This window comes from Mycetomoellerius zeteki, unplaced genomic scaffold, assembly GCF_001594055.1.
Source record: "Mycetomoellerius zeteki isolate Tzet28-1 unplaced genomic scaffold, Tzet1.0 scaffold135, whole genome shotgun sequence".
Classification (NCBI taxonomy): domain Eukaryota; kingdom Metazoa; phylum Arthropoda; class Insecta; order Hymenoptera; family Formicidae; genus Mycetomoellerius; species Mycetomoellerius zeteki.
The window spans coordinates 2,902,374-2,924,295 of NW_017256287.1; the positions used below are offsets into that span (position 1 = coordinate 2,902,374).

Sequence of the window (21,922 nt, forward strand, 5' to 3'; positions counted from 1 at the left end):
CTCTATTCTCGTCCTCCTGACATGATACATTCGCATGTTCCCATTCCGCAAAGGGTTAATAAATAGTCGACAGATCATTTCATTTTTCGGCAAAGTCTGTATAACGTAGGTACGAAATTAAGTTATTGTAAAATAATCGTTCTCTCGATGATACAGATATAGATCCTTCTAAGAATTTAAATTCTAAGTTTTTAAATATACATATATATATACCTAATATATGCATACATACCATATATATTGGGTTGGAGAAAAGTTCTGCGGATTTTTGTTAAAATTATACATACAATATCTTCGTCAAAAATGAACAAAATTTAAATTTAAAAAAAAGTTTTAAAGTTTGAAATTTCTACTTTATGGTTACTATATTTTTTAAATTTATGTGAGTTTTGAAATTTTTACATATAGAAAACTACAAGTTGAAAAAAATGAAAAATTTTCTTTTTACTTTGTAGGTTTGTAGCGTGCCCAAAAAAATTTGAACAAACTTTCGACTATTTATCGTGAAAGCTTGAAGCTTTCCTTACGAAATCGTTTTTTAAAAATGTTCCGATTTTTTGTTCTTGAATTATCGCGAATTAAATAAAAAGAACCGTTCTGACTTTGATTGCTCATAACTCCATCAAAAATCATCAATTCGTACTGCAATTAAAAAAACAAATTCTTAAAGCTGAAACGTTGCTCTATTTCTTTCACGTCAGAAAACTTCGCAACAAATATATTCTGTATATAATTTTAATAACCCTATATAACGAAACAGCATCCACGATTTTCTATTTAAAACCGTAATCTACGGACTCTACCGCGTCGTCGCGAAGGTAGTATCCGTCGTGTGCGTTTTCGAATTCAACTCTTCCCTCTTGCTCGCAACATGCCTCATTATAGCGCATCGTATGTGCGACAGCGACATAAAAAGTCCAGGAATTTACTCCCGTTTAAAGTATTCGTAAATTCCTAAACGATGTGGCGTGTACCGTTGCACATTCCTGCAAACGTATAGCACCACTCGTCGTTCCCCTCTTTCTCTCTTCCTTCATCCTCATGGTTTCTCGTCACCTTTTTTTTTCCTCTCCTCTCTGTAGGCCCGCTCGTTCCTCGCACCTCAGCCGACACAGCCCGGTCTGCTCGTGAGAACCCTCGTTGAATCACGCATCGCGGCTCCTACGCCCGCGCGCATATTAAGCGCACACCGACACGGGCCTTCACACGGTCGAGCGGGTCCGCGCCCCGTAACAACATTGTAAATGCGCAACACTCGCGGAAACGTACCTGGTAACCGTCGGGGACAGGTTCGCAGGTTCGTCCGGCGTCCGGCGAGCTACGAACGTGCGCGCGTGTTCGTGACGCGCTTGAATGCGGAATAACGCTTTTCCAGTACCTAAATGGAAAAGGAAGACGCGGAGTCCATCGATTACACTTTCTTTTCTTTCTCAAATTGTCAGGTGTCGTTCGGATTATCTCAGAACTGCCGACAAACAACGAATCTGATCGAGCAATTTAACGTTAATCTTTCTCTTATATAAAGTACTGTTATAGAGATACGTGATTAGTTTATCAGTATTTATATATACTGGTTCTTCTTTATATATGTTGGTATTGCGATAAATTATTACCACATGCCTCAACGCGATGCTACAGATGTAAGCATTTTTTGATTTGTCTATTATTAAATTGGTAAATCTCAAATATTTTGAGACTTTGACAGCACCTTCAGTGGTTGAAAAGATCTCCACCCTAGACTATAATCGGAATAAGGTTAGCTAAGTTCCAAGTTCAAATTCTAGCTGAAATAATATTTTTTTGCAATAAAGATGCTTACATTAGCAGCATCATTATTAAATTGATAATCAATTTAACTTGTGATATTATTTCAGTTTATGATTACGTTTTAAATATCCGATAGTAATCGGCGCGCGGTTTATATAACTGGAAATTGTATTTTAACAATTTACACACATATATATATATATGTAAGGCATAAAAATCTCTCATAAAAATCTCGCATAAAAAGCCTCAACTGTATTAGCCTTTTTAAATTTATTTAATTTATTCAGATTTATCTAAATTTTAACGAAATTTTGCAGATGTATATGCAACGATAGTGCATTAGAATGATGCACTATTGTCAAAAATCATCAGATAATAAAATCATCATAATACGAATCGATTTCATGAAGTCTGACGTGTAATTTATATAATTGAAAAAATTTAGAATTTATATTACAATATAAAAATATTATCAAGTACAAAAATCTAGCCTCAACCGAATTAATCTTTCCTTGCTTATTCATGAAGGACCTTCGCGAGAAACTGAAATAATCTATTATATGTGGGTTGCGATAAAGGAATTCTATTTCTGATCAAATATTGAATAAATAAAACGGACACGAAAAGATAGCAGAATATCAGATTCAGATAGAAGCCCATACATTTGTTTCTTTAAAGTTACTTCTGAATAATATATTGCCAACCGGAAAAGTTAGCTCAATATAGATATAAACGTTCGCAATTCTAATATAATATCACGTTTACGAGCAAATTGAGTATACGAGTTGAGTACGGTACTTGAGAAAGAGAAGAAATAGAATCAAATCCATTATACATTCTAGTTTGAATGAGGAATATATCAAAAATATCAGCTACCATAAATAAATTATACACATTATGAGATAACGAACATTTAATAGTCATTTATGTCAGCAATAATAATCTCGTAATTCCTGGTGATTATAATAAATTTAATTTGCACATAGAAAAAGCGATGGAGTAAGAAACGTTCCAAAGATTAAAAAGCAATTTTTTGATAACGATAATAATATTAATAAGAGCAGAAGAGGTGTGGCAAAGAAAATATCTTCAAGAGAGATCAGAAATCGATATCTATCATAACTCACGAAAGTCATTTTTGATAAACTAAGTCGTACCATTACGTGTACGCCCATCGGGTGTATATATATATATATATATATATGTTCCCATAAATCAGACGAATACCCAGTCTCACCGGTCGCGAACAGTCGGCATGTATCTGTTGCTCCATAATCGTTACATCTGTTACGTCGTAATCGGTATCATTTCAATTATCCATAGACTTAACCGGCCGAGAAAGAGAGACAGTAGGAAGGAGACAGGAGGAAGAACGACTCGCACGCAGGTGCCGGGCACGAATGTGCGCTCGCGCGGTTTGGTGCGCAATATTGCTCCGCATAATTCTCGCGTTACAGCGAGGGTTAAGACGTTTTCCCATAAGGGAGGCGGCACGCTGATGGTCGCAGCGATTTTATTGACTCGGTCGAATGTTACCGCGCGGCCGGAGTCGCGAGAGAAACGCGCGTCAACGAACGCCGTGCCGAGCAAAGAGGAATCCAAAGTGCCGCGGTAAATCGCGGACGATACGATCTAAACCGCCCATTCTGCCCGCGTATACGATTTCACGAGAGCATCCCGCGGACTCCCGCCCGTGAGTTACGAATTTGTCGTCGATAACGCGCGTATGAAATCTCGCTCGACTTTCGAATCTACAAGCAATCATCTCTCTCTCTCTCTCTCTCTCTCCAAGGCCGATAATTTCCTTTTCTCGATCCTAATAATTAAACTTCTTCCGTACACTGCGTAATAAACGCTAATTTACTACACGCAATCTCATTTGCATGGAAAACTCGTTACGTGAAATAGATAACGAGAGACAGTCAAGTTTTCCGGAATGTCTGCAGAGAATTGTGAAAATCGCGTGCACGTACACTCACCAGATCACCCTTAAGGCGTGCAAAAAAACTGGTGAACAAAAGGAAAATGGCGTTAGAAAATATAAAAATTAAATTAGATTCAAGACAAGAGGGAAAGTTCTGCCACTGGTCGCACGGCGAGAAGAGAAACGGGGAGAGATTGTAATTCTATCTTTTGATTTTATTGGCCGTTTTATCCCGATGGAATTAGTATGAGCCGGGTTACACGGGCGATATATTACGGGGAATCGCATTTATAAATGTAACCAACGGTGGCGGTCCGCGACCCCGCCATGCGTTTGTGGCGCTCCCAAATCGGATTGCTTTACCCTTTCGTGCCACCATAAACTACTTCCACGTATAAGAATCGTTCGCGACAGTGGCCGGTGTTATCTCTTCAGATTTTATTAGATTCTCTAAACCTGTTACGGGAACAAATGGCGGTCACGAGTAAATCGTGGAGGGATTTTCGTGAATTAATGTTACCGCTGCAATTGACTGTCATTTTGCGACGTATATGCGACGATTCATTAATCTTAAAATTATTGCCAGTTTATAAATGAAAGGTTCAAAAGGAAGAATGGATAGAGCTATAATTTGCAAGATCCGCTTCAGATACGACTTTATATTTCAAGATCAAGGAAATGCTGGACATCAACGAAACGCATATTTCGTACTTTTTCATTTTCTTCGTTTCTCTTATACACAGAATAAAAAATTCTTCTGCAGAATAAAAGAAAAAACACAAATCTGTATAAAAAAAACTAAAAAAATTGTAAATTACAGTTTCCTGTTACCACGTAGGTTATTTCTTCACATATATAAATAATTCCAAGTATATATCCAAATAAAAAGTAGTTTCCCCTATTTGAATAATTTATAATATAGTGAACCTTCAAATTATGATTTTAAAACTTATGAGAGAAGTGAATGAAACAATATGATCTGAGTGTACATAACCTAGTATTCATACGATACATAGGACATAGCAAAATAAGAAATATACGTAATATTTTATTATTAATGTACATAATATTTTACTTAATACATATAATGTGTGTGTGTGTTTTTTATTTACTGTACGTATTTTATTTAGAATTAAAATTCTGTTTTATCGACATCGATCAAGTTGGGCCGTCGCTCCAGCATCCCCTAAAGTTCAAGACTTGTAAGTACTGCACTTATAAAGTTGTATTTAAAATGGATCTTACAAATTAATTACTTACTTCAGTATTGCTCTGAACCCTTCAAATGCAGCTAAGATTTTTCCTGAAACCATTTTTTTATTTTATTCGATCCTATAGAAAAAAATTCTATCGATATAAATTATTTTTATCTTACTCTTCTTTTTGTATATTTCATAAAAGATAACAGAGGGTAAAAGAAAGTAACACAAAAGCTACCAGAAAGATAAATAGTTTCATTTCAGATCAAACTTAGTGATAACCGTTTACTTAAGTAATATATCCGCGCACAAAACGAGCAGATGTTCAACGTATATATGTGCTTCCTTTGCAACCCGCAGACTCTCTACTTTAACTACACTGAGAGTACCTCGTTGCAACGACGCAAACATTGACATTGTCACGAGCTACAAGAATCTTCTTTTTCGCTTGTCTTCAACTCTCTTCGTCTCTGAAGAAAAGGAACGAAAGGAAAAATTGAGAAAGAGAGAAAGAGAGACCCATCAGTCGAAGCATAGTGAAAAAGAAGAAGCAAAAGAGAGTTTGTTTACACAACCGATGACTGAACTAATAGAAACGATGAGAAGTGGTACTAGCTTTTCGATTTTCAAAGACGCGTCGTCGGGCGCATTCCTGAGATATTTTTGCCGCCGTCGAAGAACGGAAAGTAAATTGAAAACTGGAAGAGTACGAAAGATCTTGCGAGATGCACGGCATCGATGCACTCAATACAGAACGAGAATGAGCCGAGGCGAGAAATGTCAACTTTCTATAGGGCTCAAACCCAGCGAATCGAAAGGAAATTCTCGCCTCCGGTGCGACGAGATGGTAAAGTAAATTGTCGCCTATGTTATACAAGTGAGGACGATGTTGCGAATGCCAAGCGGCTCGAAAGCTGTCGACGAGAGGTGGAAAGCCCAAAAAAAAAAACGAATCGAAAAAAAAAAGAAAAAGAAAAGAGAAGGAAATGTCAAAACCAGAAGACTCGTGCCATGTGAAGTGGAAGTACCTAACATCAGAATTTCATGTTACATTTTTATTTCTGGTTTCTGGTATTTTAAAGAACAAACCACCGCTATTCGGAACTGAAAGACTGATTTCCTCTTAGTTGATCTTTTCTTCTTGGAAGATAGAAAGCAATACAATTGCATATAATATAACTACAAATGTAAGACTTTGATAGAAACTTTAAACTATGTGTATAATAAAATGTGACAAAAAATCCGATAAGTTTCTAAGTAAATATCGAAACAAATGTGCAAAGACTGATGATTTATTAGATACAGCATTTGACGATATTGACCTTTGACGAGCCATTTGGCGAATGTCCGTAGCATAATTCATTTCACGGTAGATTAGCGTAGGAGCGCACTTTTGGCGACGACTACGATACTCTAGGGAAACAAAGTGTTCTTCCCTAATACCGCGGAAATTAAAGATCCGTCCTCTCGCGGGAACGGGGAACAGCCATTACTATGCTAGTGTCGAGGGACAATGGGTATACAATGTCCTTCTCGTCGGCGACGGATCCCTTAGAGTTGAAGCGGAGGAAGGGATGACAGTCGAGAAAATGTTATCTCGAGTCTGTGGATGATACGAGGGTGAAGTCCGACCACGTGGTGGTTCCCGCGAGACTCTTGTAATATCTCGACCATAAATGTTTGAATACGTAGCCTCCGGCTATACCTTCGTCAGAGTATCTTTATGCAACAATTGTGAAAGATAGGAAGAAAAGAGGGTTTTGAATAACAAGGACGTATACATCTCTGAAATAAAAATATGCACAACCATGTTTCTTTGCAGCTTAAACTTTCACATTCAGCAAGATAAATGCGAAATTTGTTATTAGGCAAAATTTTTTTATAGTTTCGATAAAATATTAATAAGTTAAGATTATAATTTCTAAACTCACACACACCATTATGTGCATATCATGTATACATACATGTATAATAAGACACATATATAAAATTATTATGGACGTTATTCATAATCTATTAAACTTGTACATTAATAGATTTTGGCTAATAAAAATCAGCGCAGTATATATAATGCGCAAATTATTTTTTTATAAGTTATATTTAATGGCTCTACAATTACACAGTACAAAAGGAAATTTCACTTAAAGTTTAGCCAAAACGTTCCTTTTTGTACTATAATATCATCTTTGATCCATTAAATAACTTTAAAAAAAAACAATAATTTACACATTGTGTATCGCGCTGATTCTCATTCGGCCAATCAATTTCTTGTTTTAAATTATTGGGAATTTTATCATTAGTAAGGAAAAGGGGGGTACCCCTAAGATAACGACCTTAAGGTTTGTCGATTTTTCCTAATTTCTGTGATAAGGTAAAGAGACTGATTTATTTTTTTCAAGTTCACTACAGTCTTAGTTATCATTTGTAAAAATTATAAAGTTGTTAAATAAATTACAATTCTTTTAAATTTATATTTTTTTAAGGACATGTCAATTTCGTACTGTCAACTATTGTATTACTAAATTTTCACAGCGCAAGATACTTGAATGTATTTCACCGCATTATTAATAACCAAAAATAAAATAGTCGAGCTCCACAACGCCGAGAAGCATCAGCATGGTCCTGCGGGGTTAATATTAAAAAGGCAACATGAGATTTCGCGGATGTCCGAAACGTTTTACGTCGGCTGCGAGATGAAATTCGGAACGTGCACCCCGTCGAGCCACGTGCACGGTGAAATATAAGTTCACTCAGCGGGAAACGGATCTCGCGAAAGAGGAACGAGCGAGGGATCGTCACGACAGGTGTCTGTCTCGTTGCCGTACGTCCGGTGGGATTTATTTCTCTGATAGGTATAATATATTCATACGCATATATGCCGTTACGTACACATAAACGGAATGATACGCGCGCGTCGTTAGCCCTCGTGGAAAAAGCGAAGAGAGCAAACGCCGTAAATCACAATAAAGCGTATCGTTTATTAACGATCTCATTTAACCACCGCGGCATAACGTTTCGGTTGAAAACCGCGTCTCGTATGCATTTTACATGGCAATCGCGCCACCATTTATATTCCGGCCGCTGCCTAAACGATTCGGACGCAGCCGAATACGCGCGATAAATTATCCATTATGCGGAGAATACACGAGTTATCGATTGGTGTACCCCGTCGAACGACGATGAAACGCCGCCGCCCAATCACAATACAATCCCGACTGCCCTACGGCTACTAACAACATAGTAGGGTACAACAATGGTGGACGTCAAACGCCCGGGCCGTTACCGTCGTCGACACTAATACGCGAATTGTTGCCCGTTGCCATCAACTAATAAACTTGATTAATTAATTGGATAGCGATATGAAGTTTCGTTGCAGTTACGCACGGTAACGAAATGCCAATTCGGTTTGTTATAGGTGGACAATGAAAGAAAACACTGCCAATCAAAGACCTTTACTTTCAGCATCGATATTGCATTTAGCGACAGCGCTAATAAAAGTTATATTCAAGACGAGGGACATTCAAGAAAAGAGGGGAATCAGTATTGACAATACCAATTAAAATATGTCAATTATAAATTTATGCTAAATTTTTAACTCGAACTCAAATCGAATACTTTATTCTTGAATCTGCTGCAGATTTAAAACTTCAAGCCTTAATTATTGCGTTTCTTGAAGTTTAAAGAAGTAAAAAACTAAAAATTAAATTATTCTGATTATCTATATTGAGAAGACGACTCTTACTAATTTAAGTAAGCGATATCAATGCAATTTTTTGCATTGATATCGTTTACTTAAATTAGTAAAAGTCGCCTTCGCAATATGATTAGAATAATTTAATATTTAATTACTTCTCTATCTAATGATAAAATTTTTTCTCAAAAGATTCGCTTCCACCCTATTATAGAAGTAGATAAGAACAGTGTTACAGAATAATAGCCATCGCGGAAATCCCTAAAAAATGCTCAAAGAAAATCATACTATGGTATAGTAACCGTTATAGCAACCGTTTGGAACGGCGCCAACAGAGGATAATTGCTTTGAAGTAATTAGCTACTAGAGTTCACTTCACTCTTACTTGACGCCTTCTCTCTTTATCGTCTTTGTGTCTGTCGTCCTCCATCTCCTCATTCTTCTTCTAACTCTCGCCATCGGTAGCAGACGTACGCCCATAAAATGTAATTGCTTTTCGGTTTAATCATGCTTTTTATTGACCGTTTGTCGCGAACGGATCTCTGAGCGTTAGCTACGCGAACCTCGTAACAAATAAAATATTATCTCCTTATAACGAAACGCGCCATCCTCGTCTCGCAGTCATTTCTACCGTTTATTTCTTGTATAAACTATCTGCAATAATGAGCTCAGAACGAGTGTTCTTCTTTCTATATAAAATCTCGTATGTATAGCCAGAATCGTAAAAAAATCGTAAAAAATATTATATATGCAAATAAACTTTTTCATTCGCCATGACCTCAGACATCTCAAATTACATCATATCTTTGTGAATCAGCCTATTAATCTCAAGAACATTTAGTGGTATCTATCTTCATAAGAGCACCCTGGGAGTACACCTATTCGTGATATAATAATGATTAATTTCGAACACGCGTCCTACCATTTCCCGCAGGATAATCTCTCTTGCCAAGATTCTTCGGTACAATATAGGAATCAATTTCTCTATATAAAAGGTTTTACATAAAAACGAACTAAAGATTAAATAAGACACCAAAAATAATTGTCGGACAAACAGAAATTAAAAATAGGACAATATTCTATATTTTAACTATTGCTGACGTAATTATCAATGATAGAGGCGTTAACTTTGGTTAGATTACATATTTCTGCAAACTTAAAATGCTAATTATGAACTTGAGAAAATCAATAAATAAAGATAAATAAAAAAATCTCGTAAACTATAAAAGAAAGAAACCAAGAAACAGAATTAAGAAAAAGAAATAAAATCGCTAAAGTTTTTGTCAAATATTAAATGTTACTTTTACGATTCAATAACAATTTGAAAGTGCAATAAAAAGAAAATTGATTGCAATTACTACAATTTAACCACAATTTGTAATATTTAATTTTCGGTGCCAACTTTCTTTGGTAGAATCATAAATATTATTATTAACATTATAATATTAACACTATAATAGCAGTAATAATCTAATAACTATAAAAATAGAGCTCCTAATCATAATTATTTTACCAAGAAATTGTAGTCATAAATACCAAACATTTTTCTCTCAGTATAGAAAATAAAAAACTGAAGTTGAATTTATAAAATTATAAATACATACTTTACAATTCCATAGATTCTCGTATTAGTTACATTGTTGACACGTTAATGGTGTTAAAAAGATGTTCAGACACGCTTAAAAATGTTGTAGAAATTAACGCAGTTTTGCGGAGGAATTTTATGCGGCCGCATAATTTGAGCAGTTTACGAATAAATGAGAGTAGTTCGGAGAAATTATCTTCGGTCGCAATTTTCGCTCGTTCGTAGCCCGGGAGAACATCAAGCTATTAATTTGTATACAAGATTTGTGCGCGCACGCAAGAGAGCAGAAAAAACGCTACACACAGGGGAGGGATAAATGAAAATTTTGCATACCGACTTTGCAGGACGGTCTTAATTATGGCATGTAAATTAAGGTATATTTAGGTACACGCTAATACATGTTTCCTCGACGAAGCATGCAGAAACTACGCAAACATTCGAATTACAGGGGGAATAAAAGGAAATCCCAAAAAAGAGATTTGAAAAGAACTGCCTCTCCCATTCGCGGGAGAATTAACGTCATGAGCGTGAGAGATTGCCTCACAATTTTTTTCAAAGCACGCGAGTCAAAATTTTTCAACCATCCTCTCCGTAATCATCACCATGAGGCAAATTCGGGATGCGCGATAATAGTGCTCTAATGAAGAATTTTGCAATTTCAGCAAAAAGAAGTATACAAAAAATGCCCAGCAAAAAGATGTATCTATATGTATGTATATAAAGGTTCTTCGATTACAATTTTGTAATATTTCATTTTACATATATATTTTTCTAATTGAAGTTTGTAATTTATCGTAACCGATGATAAAATTTCTTTTTTCAAAGCAATCTCCGGTTATTATATTTTCACTCTAGTCTTTTTTACAATAGATTAATCTTCGTCGATAATTCCGATAATTCCTGCATTTCAAGATTTTCTTGAACATATTCCGAATACATCCTGTTGTCCCTCATGTTTTATAGTCGCGCAGTTCTTCCACTAATATGCGTAAGAGCTTAATTACAATCATTAAGTTAATTGCGATATAATTATAAATAAAAAAAATTAAAAAATATTCTTAATATCGCGTTCTAAATTTTCGAATGTAATAATAATAAAATAACAGTCAAGATATTAAAAGCGAAACGTCTTCATATCGTTCAATGGGACTGTGGTAATAAGGCCCCAGACCTCAGGTTGCGCGTTTATCCATGCTAGAAGATGCCATTGGGCATAACTTTATGAATGTACACGATCTAATAACAGAAATACGGGAAGAGGAAAAGAGAGGTGGTGAGGGGGTGCTCGCAGAAGAAACGGCAGGATGGAGATTCCAGGATAACCTTCGCATCTGCGGCGAGCACTTGAACTCGCCGTATATGAAGCGGATTTAATTGGCATAATAAACCTTTAAATAGAAGCCTCGCGCAGAGAAGCGAATGGTGTGTTAAGAGGTTGTTGGAGCCATTTTCTTCTACCTCCTCGCTCTCGCAGAGCCAGTTTAGATACTCGAGATTCACGTTTACTCGCAAGTACAAGTTACTCCCGAGATGAAAGATTCGCGAGATATTGATGCATATATAATAACGCAAGAGATCGTAATAAATAAATAATACTTTAAAGCGGATATAAGCGATTATTTCATCAGTTTTGATTCAGGAACGCTTCGATGCAAGTGCAAAGTCATGTTTCAGTGTATAAATTCTAGTTAAATAAACTGTGTATTATCACATTATTGTATTTAGTCTATTTTTAAAACTTTTATATTTTAAATTTATTATACTTTATTATATTTCTTTCTCCTTCCTTCTCCCCCCCCCCTCTCTCTCTCTCTCACTTTTTTCTTTTTTAAAATTACGATTTCAATTAATTTAAACATTATAACCTGTATTGCCTACGGTACACTTTCCTCTTAATTTCTAAAAATCGTTTAGAAGGAAATTGAGTCCGGTTCTGAAACAAGCTGTTCCATTATTACATCAATCTCGCGGTAGAAATTAAGGCGGAGTCTCGAGTACGGATTCAGTATGCGTAGAGCCAATGTATGCGGCCAAAAAATGTCTCGAGGAAATGAATCGCTTCTTGCAACATCCTTCGTATCACGGTGCGTTACCGTTAGTCCGACCCTTGCGATCGCACTGAGCGCTTCTTTTCGTTCTTTTTCTCGTAGATCACACCCGGTCATCTTCGTCGTCCGACCGCAACGAGAAACGAACTCGTTCGATCTTTCAACAGCAAGACACAGCAAATATTAATTACACATATATATCTAGTCTATTTCATTTCTCAAACAGCATGTAAAATCTACATTATATATGTCGTATACAGCATGTTTCTCTTTCCATTTTTTCATCAAACAAATTTATTATGATTTTAGTCGAATTCTGTATGTTAAAGCAGAAAATGAATCGCTAAAGGAGAAAACTTATTTTCATTTTGAGTCATTTATAGAAAGAAACGAGTAACTTAATTTTCAAAAAAAGCGATTAAAAGAAGATGTAATAAAAGATGGTCCTATTATTGGTTTGAACAATCAATCTAAATGTCTGGATTAACATTTCCTAAAAGATCGGCAAAGCGATTATTAAAAAATGGCACGTAAAAAATACGTATCTTTACCTTGACAAATAAAAATTCGGCAAAATCAAAAAAGAGTTATTAAATATGTTCTGTACCGAAAGAACCTATGGTTAAGACGCATTACGATGTTATCCTGGATCCGTGCATCCATGGTTCATCGACCATGCATGACGGGCCGCTGCCGTGCACAAAAAGGAAATATCCTCAAAGACTACGGGCGATGCAGATCAAGGATTAATTGGTTACAGTTCGCGATGTACATATTCCGGTTTACTAACGCAATGCGTATGTGTGTGCGTTTCAAATAATGCTATTATCATTGTAGCGATTAAGCTGTGGACTAATTTGATCTCTTCTTAGAGCTTTTTATAAATTCTCTAAATTGTCCTCTTTTTCGTTACATATACACACATATATACGTACACATGCACAGCAACGAAAGAGAAATATCGTTTTAATCGACGTGACCAATGGCGTTTACAACTTCTTCGCCGGGATGCAATAACACGTGACGAGCAGCGAACGGAAATGCGAATTTGATTGTTCAGCCGGGAGGCAAAAAAAATCCCCGCAAAAAGTCATCCCGCGCAACGTGGCTATTTGCAAAACATGCACCGAGTTGCGCTTTCGTTCGATACTTGCGAAGGTAAAATGATAGGCCGACTAAAAATATAGATTTCATCACGATGAAATTGATAACAGCATATCCATTATTTATATAACATCACTAGGCAATTAGAGCCAATATGAAGAATCAGAGAGAATCATATAAAATGAAAAAAGATTTATATGCAATATTGCCATTTTTCCAATTTTATATATCTGGAATTTCAAAACAAGGGAATACTGACGGATTATTACGGATTTTTTACATAAACAACGCGTATATATCCATGTTCATACAAATAATAATATAGAATTTTCTTCAATTTTCTGTTTGGAAAACGGGTTACGTAATTTCTCATGTTCGCGATATTCCATACCAACCAATTCAATTATCGTGATATAATTTATGATTTCAGTATTACGGGAATTATGAAATCAACACAACAGGCAACTGTACGTTAATTAATTAACTGATTAATTAATCTTCGCCAAAAATAGCCGTTTGAGTTTCACGAATGTTTGCGAATCTCACCCATCGAGATAATGGAGATACGAAACGGTACCTGTCTGCCTCAAAATAACGCTCGACTGAATTACAGGATCCTCGAAATACGGTAAAATTAAAAACTCATCCCCGTCTCTAAACAGACTAATGTAATCTGACCTGAAGTTACGGTTTAACCGGTTCGCGATATTCATAGCGACACATACGAAATTTCGCCAACCAATTAAGCATACTTTTTCGCTCGAATTAATTTGCATTAAAGTAATTCAAAGCTTGCGGGATGTGCAAAACGCAATTCACTCGACTCGAGTGGCATAATCCAGATTCACCGTTGTCCGCGGAAAAACTGGTTCCGAGGTGTTACGCATGCAACAGGATTGTTCTAGATTCCAAGATAGGTTCATTCAGGCGTTAAAATTGACCCGCGAGTTTCAGATAATATCATAATCATATCGTTTAACTATATAGTATTTTTAAAAATAAAGAATTTCATAGAAAATTTCGCTGAGAAATTATATTATTCAAAATAAAAATATATGCGTAATTATGATACTTAAAGTAATAGTAACATCTTAAAAAATTAAATCCTCTAATCTTCATTTATTTTAATTGCTGACATCAAATATTAAAATATTAAAATACGAGAATGTGGACACATCTCACAATTATTATACATTTCATAACAAATTTTGGAATTTAATTAGAATCATAAATCCTGATAGGAAAATATCGAGGTCGTAATAGCTTCATATTAACGATCAAAGTTGATCGATGGTATTACGTGCATTTAGCTCCGTACCTGTGCTTAAACGCATACCAATTTGTCGGTTATTGATTTTCACAACTCAATGAACTATGTAATTACTACCGCCTCTTCAATTATCGAACTTTGATAACGAACTTTGAGAATTATAAGTAACAAGAATAATCGAAAAATACGAATTCTATTTTTTTAATCTAATTCCACTACTTTAATCCCTTTTTTTATCCTTTTTTTCTCTAAAATGCGATGCTAAACACACAGCAATTTAATCTACAAATAAATTACAAATAATATCTCACTTCGTACTCCGGGTTTTAATTACGTAATGTATTCCTTCACAGAAAGAACGGTTTTGCTAAAAGTATCTAGAAAAAATTTGGCTAGATACAGATCTGAAAATAATTTCATTATAAACCATCCAAATAGTTACATAGAACATTCAAGCTGATTGCTAAAATGTTGAACTTTTTATAACATTTCTTATTATGCTTGAGCATTCGATATAATCATTTTGATGCATTTACAATAAAATTATTTTCAGATTTGTATTTCTAACTAAATTTTTAGATAACAAAATCACTTTTTCCGTGTTATCATATATTCTGAGAAAAGAACTGCATGAAAAAAGTTCAATAAACAAATTTAAAACAGCAATGTTTTTAACGAATCATCGATGTACCAACACTATTTATGCTGCGAAATTAACACAAATATATTATATTATAAAATATGACATTAATTGTAATTATAATTAATTAATACGAATGTTGCAACTCTGCTTCGGAATCAATCCGTTACGAAACTGTTATGTTTTGTCATAATAGTTACTTCACTTACTGACAAATAACAATAACAATAAATAAAGATGAAATATTTAAAATGAGCAAAACTAGGTGACCGATAATATTAATTATTTATTAATTATATACATGTATAAACTCATGGAACGTTTCGACTTGATTCAGTCTTCTTCAGTCGTGAATAAATTGCAAACAAATTATAAATTATGAACATAGCACATGATGTCAACGGAGACGGATAATATAAATTACAATTTCGCAAGAATCCCATCTTATCAACGATTTGAAATAAAAAATTTTTCTTCACTAATGCAATTCCACTTACTGAATTTAAAATTAACGAATAAATTACATTTAAATTGTAAAAAATTCAAATAATATGCGATGCATGATACTTAAAAAAAATTACTATTTATCGAGAATATTGCAATGATTTATAATTTCTTACTTCTTACCACTTTGATTCCTGCCTCAAGTAATGCCGTAAATGACTTATAAAACTCATAAAATATGTATCGATAGTCTTTGATAAATAGAAACATTCATGAATCATTAATCAACGATAATAACCGTCTAAAAAAGATTATTATGTTTGGTATTCCTTGATACTTGTCGTGATTACAACGATAATGCGACGACACACGGAGCGAAGCGATTCATGCCGCTGCTTGCCGAGTCGAGTCTCGTCAAACGAATGAGGACGCGATGACTATATATGAACAATAAAGGGCTACACTCTATAAACGTCGAGGCCAAATTAATCGAATTATCTTGCCTCGAAATATTTAATATGGACATAAAGTAAACATATATCAAATATTCTGCGAGATTTAAAGTACATTTAAAGTAGATAATTAAAAAGCAATCGACATGTCAAACGGCTTCTCGTTAATCGACTCACTCGGCGATTCGCATTCATAGGATACATTCAAGAATTCTGAATATATCACTTTTCACATATCTTTATTGTGCACTGAATGTTGAACAAGGATAAAATAATATCTAAATGCAGATGAAGTTTCTGAACGCAGTCCTGCATTTTCAATTTAAAAAATTATATTTTTCAAAAATTGATGAAGGCAGAGAAGAGTTTTTTTATATACTTTTTTGTTGTATAAATTTTATTAACATTATTTATTAAGGATGTTTTATACATATTTTCAAAATGATAACAAAATTATGAAAAAATTACAGATTATTCTAAATCACATTGAAAAACAATACGACAAATTTGGCGACAGTTTACTATCTGGATCATAAGTTACTATTTTAACAAATAGTAGTATTTTTTTAATCTGTGCTCTCTCTCTCTCTCTCTCTAATAAAAATGTATGGAAATGTACTATATATATATATAAAATAAATGACAAAAATCAATTTTTAAATATAAGTACATAATGTATTCAAGATTATTTATGTATAGAGTTCCATTGCGATGCATGAACTAGTTGCCTAGTAAATAAACAAAATATTTATTTGTTTTATATGTTTGTAACTAATCAGTGAATCGCAGTGAAACTTTGCATAAGTCATTTTGAATATTTAAAGAATTAATAAAAAAAATTTAGATTTTTATCATTTTTAAAATTTTAATTTTTAACAATAAAAATAATGACAAATAAAATAAATAAACGGCAAAAAAGTGTTATTAAATAAAAATGTAATCTTATTTACATATGTATATAGTTAAATAGTTTATTTGAAATGTAAGTATTAAACACATTTCCAAATTTAATTTTCTTTGCAGGGACTGTACGTATGATACATATATCCTTAAACATCTATTATTTGCTCGTTATTGGCCGTTATATTTTTTTAAATTATATTTAAGTCGACAGAAAATGAATAGCGTGAGACGAGATATATCCGAGCAACTTTAAAGAAATGATTACTGCTCGTAATATCATGTAGCAGTAATTTATTATCTATTTGCTTATCGCTCAGATATCTATTTCAAAGCGACACATTTCTCTTAAGATAAATACTCGTTATCTTACGGATCGCAGGAGTAAATTAATCACGCAGATTGATGATCACTAAACGTTCGCAAAGAATGGTCGCGTCTTGTAGCGTAAATACTACGACACATGGAGCGACTCACGCCGCTGCTTTCCGGCTTGAGACTCGCCGCACAAATGCTAGCACAACGACTTTACGTAAACAATAGCGCGCAACAAACATTAAAGCCATGCAACCGACTTGTTTAAGCCCGAGCATGATATAAACTGAACACATACGCCGAACATATTGTTCGGAAAATTTTGAAGTAGTAAGTATTAGAAAAATTAATATAACATACGTAACTCGACTCGATATTATTCGATAGATGATTCTCGCAGGAATCAAAGCGGTAGAAATTGCAAATCGCGATATTTAATTATTTTCTAATGTTTTGCATCGCATATTCTTTAATTTTTTTGCAATTATAATTTTAAAAAGAGAAAGTAACGGCCAATAACAACCAAATAATAGATGTTTACTAAATAATGTCGATAAAATGTACTAAATAATAAAAATATTTAAGAAAAATTTCGTCTCTACTTAGTTTTCATCTAGTAGTTTTTAAATGTATTATTATAATTTATCTTTTTTAGATTCATATGTGTAGTCTATCGTTGTATAAATGTGGCGTGTGTATATAAATAATTAAAACCATGTAGGTACTTAATTTACTTAATTTTTAATTCGTCCGTTGCACTAACTTTTCTCATGTAAGTTTTTTCTTTTCTCGCAATGTGACAAGATGCAAGATTAGAGTCGTAAGTATACAAAATGTCGCGCGACCGTCACATCCTGATAATTAGTGCGCGCGCGATCGTAATTAACTATGTTTTTGCAAGTGAGTATTGTGTGAATGCAACAAAACAACCTGAGATGAACAATGAGAAGAAGAGAAGGTCTGGGAGTCAGCAAGTGATAGCGAAGCAATCATGGGATGAGTAATTTATCATATAATTTCAATATTTTCATATCAAGATTTTCGATTTTTATCAAAATAAACAATATGCTTTAAAATTTTGTATAATAAAACATTGTACATATATAAATGATATACTATATGATATATTATAATGTATAACAATACACGAATACAAGAATATTAAGTCAGAAATGTCACAAAAGATATTCTCAATGCAACTTCTGTTACTTTCACAAATTCTAAGACCTTTGATTGAGAAAACAGTTTATATATCGGAACAAAAAAGTTAGATTTGCCGCAATATAGCGAGCACAACTTTAACGTAATCGTTATCACACTTGCAAAAGGAAAAATCGAATGTATAAAAGTCCACGTAAAAAAAGCAAGGTATCCGAACAGGAGAAAGACCTACGATAAAACTTCATCGGCACTGTCGAACAAACTACCGACGGTTACGATATCGCAGCTATTTATTTCGACGAGGTCACATTGGTCTTCCATCGAACTTTATCCTCGAAACAATTCTACGACCGAGAGTTACGGAGCGAGATCCGTATTTCGTCTTCAGTTTCGCTCCCTGATAAAAGTGTCGATCGAAAAATTCAAGAGATACGGAAAGCGGCGAGTAATTTATATTCCGCCTTTCCGAACAGCATGGAAAAGCCCGATAAACTTGGATTTTCTCGAAGTAGAAACATCTCGGAGTCCGAATAATATTGTGGGTACTATTTTGTAACCAAAGCAAAGATAAGCAAATATTTTATTCAGTTGAATACATTTTCGACTGTATTTTGTTATATCTTTTATCATTAAATTAATTTAAATACATAATACTTATATTCATATTACTGTAAATAAATACCCTTAAATGAATTAAGGGTATTCGTTTGATATCATTTAGAGTATTTCTGCCAAAATTTATGGCAATCGGGCGTGGGACGTTTTCAGCTCTAAAAATTATATCTACATTAAAAAAATTGAACAGAAAAATAGAACAATTGCTCGTATACAGGATTTCTGGCCAGTCGACTCCTTCTCTTTATTCTTTCTTTTCCTTTGAAAAAAAAGATATCGCGGTGAGAAGAGAGATAGGGAGAGAGAGTACGTGACCAACCACACATAGTACATACAAAATCCGGCTCCAAGCTCTGGAGTAAGATAATAAATATGCAAAAAGGAGGAGTTTCGATGCCGTAAATAAAAACGACGGACTTGCGTGCTGCGCGAGAATCTGCGGTGAAAGAGGATCGTGCGATCCGAAATAAAAGGACGGTAGGGTGCAACAAAGGGTGGAGGAATGCAAAGAGAAAGAAAGCAAAGGGAAAAGGAGGGAGAGAGGAGGTAGAAAGAAGACAGAGGTGTATTCTTCATCTCCGCGTTTGCGAGAAGTCAAACGGATGTTGTAATCTCTTGATTTAATTCTACTTAACCGTGATGGATACGCTTGGTCGGTATACTCTGTCAATTGGCTGTTTCGAGGCAAGATGACAAGTCGAAGGAGGGTAAGACAGTGATATAGACGGCGGTTAGACCGGTATCACGGCGGTTAGACAATCATTCGACAGCAATATTCACAGAGAACGTCTCCATCGGTGGAAGATTGTGCACGGCGCGAGCTAAATTTGGAAGCGGCGAGATTCCTCATCGATCTCGAGCTCGTTCGAGTGCCATTCATAGCGCGCAGTCTTCGAACGATTGAACTGCTATATTGAAATTCATTTGCATTCGTTTCAAATAATTCGCTGGTTTATGGATGCAAATATTTAACCTTTCGTTTGACACATCGTCTTAAAAAATATCTTTAAAAAGTCTTAGAGAATGTATAGATAGATACAAAGAAATTTTTATATAATAATACGTAAATGCTGCACTGAAAAAAAAGATTGGCTGCTGCAGCAAATTAGATGGTAAAATATGGCATAGCATTTTTAATTGGTTGCAGCAGTCAATTTTTGGTTGTGTTAGTCTATCGAAATCCTATACTGACATTGCGAATAGGCTAACGCAACCCAAAATTAGCTGCTGCAGCCAATTAAAAATGCTACGCCATATTTTACCATCTAATTTGCTGCAGCAGCCAATCTTTTTTTCAGTGTACAAACTTCTATCCTCATTCATTTATTGTTATTACGTATACTGAAAAAAGTGCATGTAATTTTACATGAAAATTACATGTCTATGACCGGAAAATTACCTAAATATGATTGGAAATTTACAATTTTCAGTAAATTGACATGCATTTGTTTCAGTGTAATAATGGTCGCCGGTTAATACGCAATCGATTATTACAACGTAACAATGTTGCAAAAGTATCACACCTCATTGTGACGCCGTTTATTATGTCGACAAATCGATAGCTCATTCCCGATTGCATATACGCGCCAGGCTATAGGGTATTTCGCACTCACCTGTACTCGCTGTCGATGCCGATCTTGTTTCCGCTGCCGCCTCTCCAGTTCCTCCTTCCTCTCGATCAGCGACCTTATCTCGACAGTCGCCACGGGAGCCGTCGTATCGTCGGTCACGTTGCCACACGGGGGTAATCTTCTCAACGTAGAAATCGAATCTTCCTCTCCCTCGCTGTAACTTTCTACCATGAGTTCCGAGTCGCTCTAGAAATAAATTAATTCCGTTCCTAAATAACCATAGCGATCGGATTTAACGAATTGAAAATTACATAGGAAAAAATCCCAATCTCGAATTTTGCTTTGGCATTTCTTATTCATTCTTTACATGATTTTAAAAACTTTTGATATTGTACGCAATGGTTACTCTTATTATTATATACAAGAAAAAAAAACGATTTTACTGAAGTATCTAAAAAAACTAGATACAAATCTAAAAAGTAATTTTGTTGGACCAAAATAATTATATAGAACGCTCAAATTGGTTGCTAGAATGCCAAAACTTTTGGAACATTGCTTGTCATGCTTGAGTTTCCTACATAATTATTTTTTGATGATCCAACAAAACTATATTCCGATCTGTATCTAACTAAATTTTTAAATATTTCAGCAAACGTTCTTTCCAATTGTATATACATACATACGAGATAAAGATAATTTTAAGATAAATTATAGTTGTTCTTTTACTTTCAAAAAATTGGATTGAGAATTCAATAGAGGCTCCAAGCGCGCTGACTACGTTTTCTTTAGTAGAATGGGAGGAGAGACTAGATTTACGACAGTTACCACGTACCTGTGTCGGCGGCGAACTCGGCGAACTCGTGCTCGAAGCCTCGACCACGGAAACATATTCGCTGACGCCGGTCTCGCTTTTCTGCAATTTCAGCACCGGTGTCTCCAAACCGCACAAGAACACTTGACCGAAGAAGAGAATCTTGCTTATCCTGAGGCACATCTGAGCCACTTCCTGAAAACGCGTCGCGAATTTATCCAACCCGTGGAAGTCGAGCGACCGCGCGAATATCCCGGTACGAAACACTGGTATACTAAAAGTCCTTCCGGTACTTTGAAATACCTCGAGATACGAGACTCTGTATTAAGCCTGTTTGAGGTTTGTTTAACAAACTTAAAACAGCAATAAAATCAACAATAAAAGCACGCATCTCGTAGATATGTATATCCGTGCAATTACCGAAG

At 34.8% G+C, this 21,922-nt stretch overlaps 1 protein-coding gene across 1 annotated transcript in view; it reads right to left on the reverse strand.

Moving 5' to 3' along the window:
* Nucleotides 1-21,922, reverse strand: part of LOC108731734 (Smg6 nonsense mediated mRNA decay factor) — a 98,816-nt gene that overhangs the window by 11,265 nt on the left and 65,629 nt on the right. The window contains exons 22-23 of the mRNA XM_018462219.1: nucleotides 21,519-21,692; nucleotides 20,729-20,932 (exon numbers count right to left, since the gene is read on the reverse strand). Of these exons, the coding sequence (XP_018317721.1) occupies nucleotides 20,729-20,932; nucleotides 21,519-21,692 (378 nt within the window). The remainder of the gene's footprint in view (nucleotides 1-20,728; nucleotides 20,933-21,518; nucleotides 21,693-21,922) is intronic.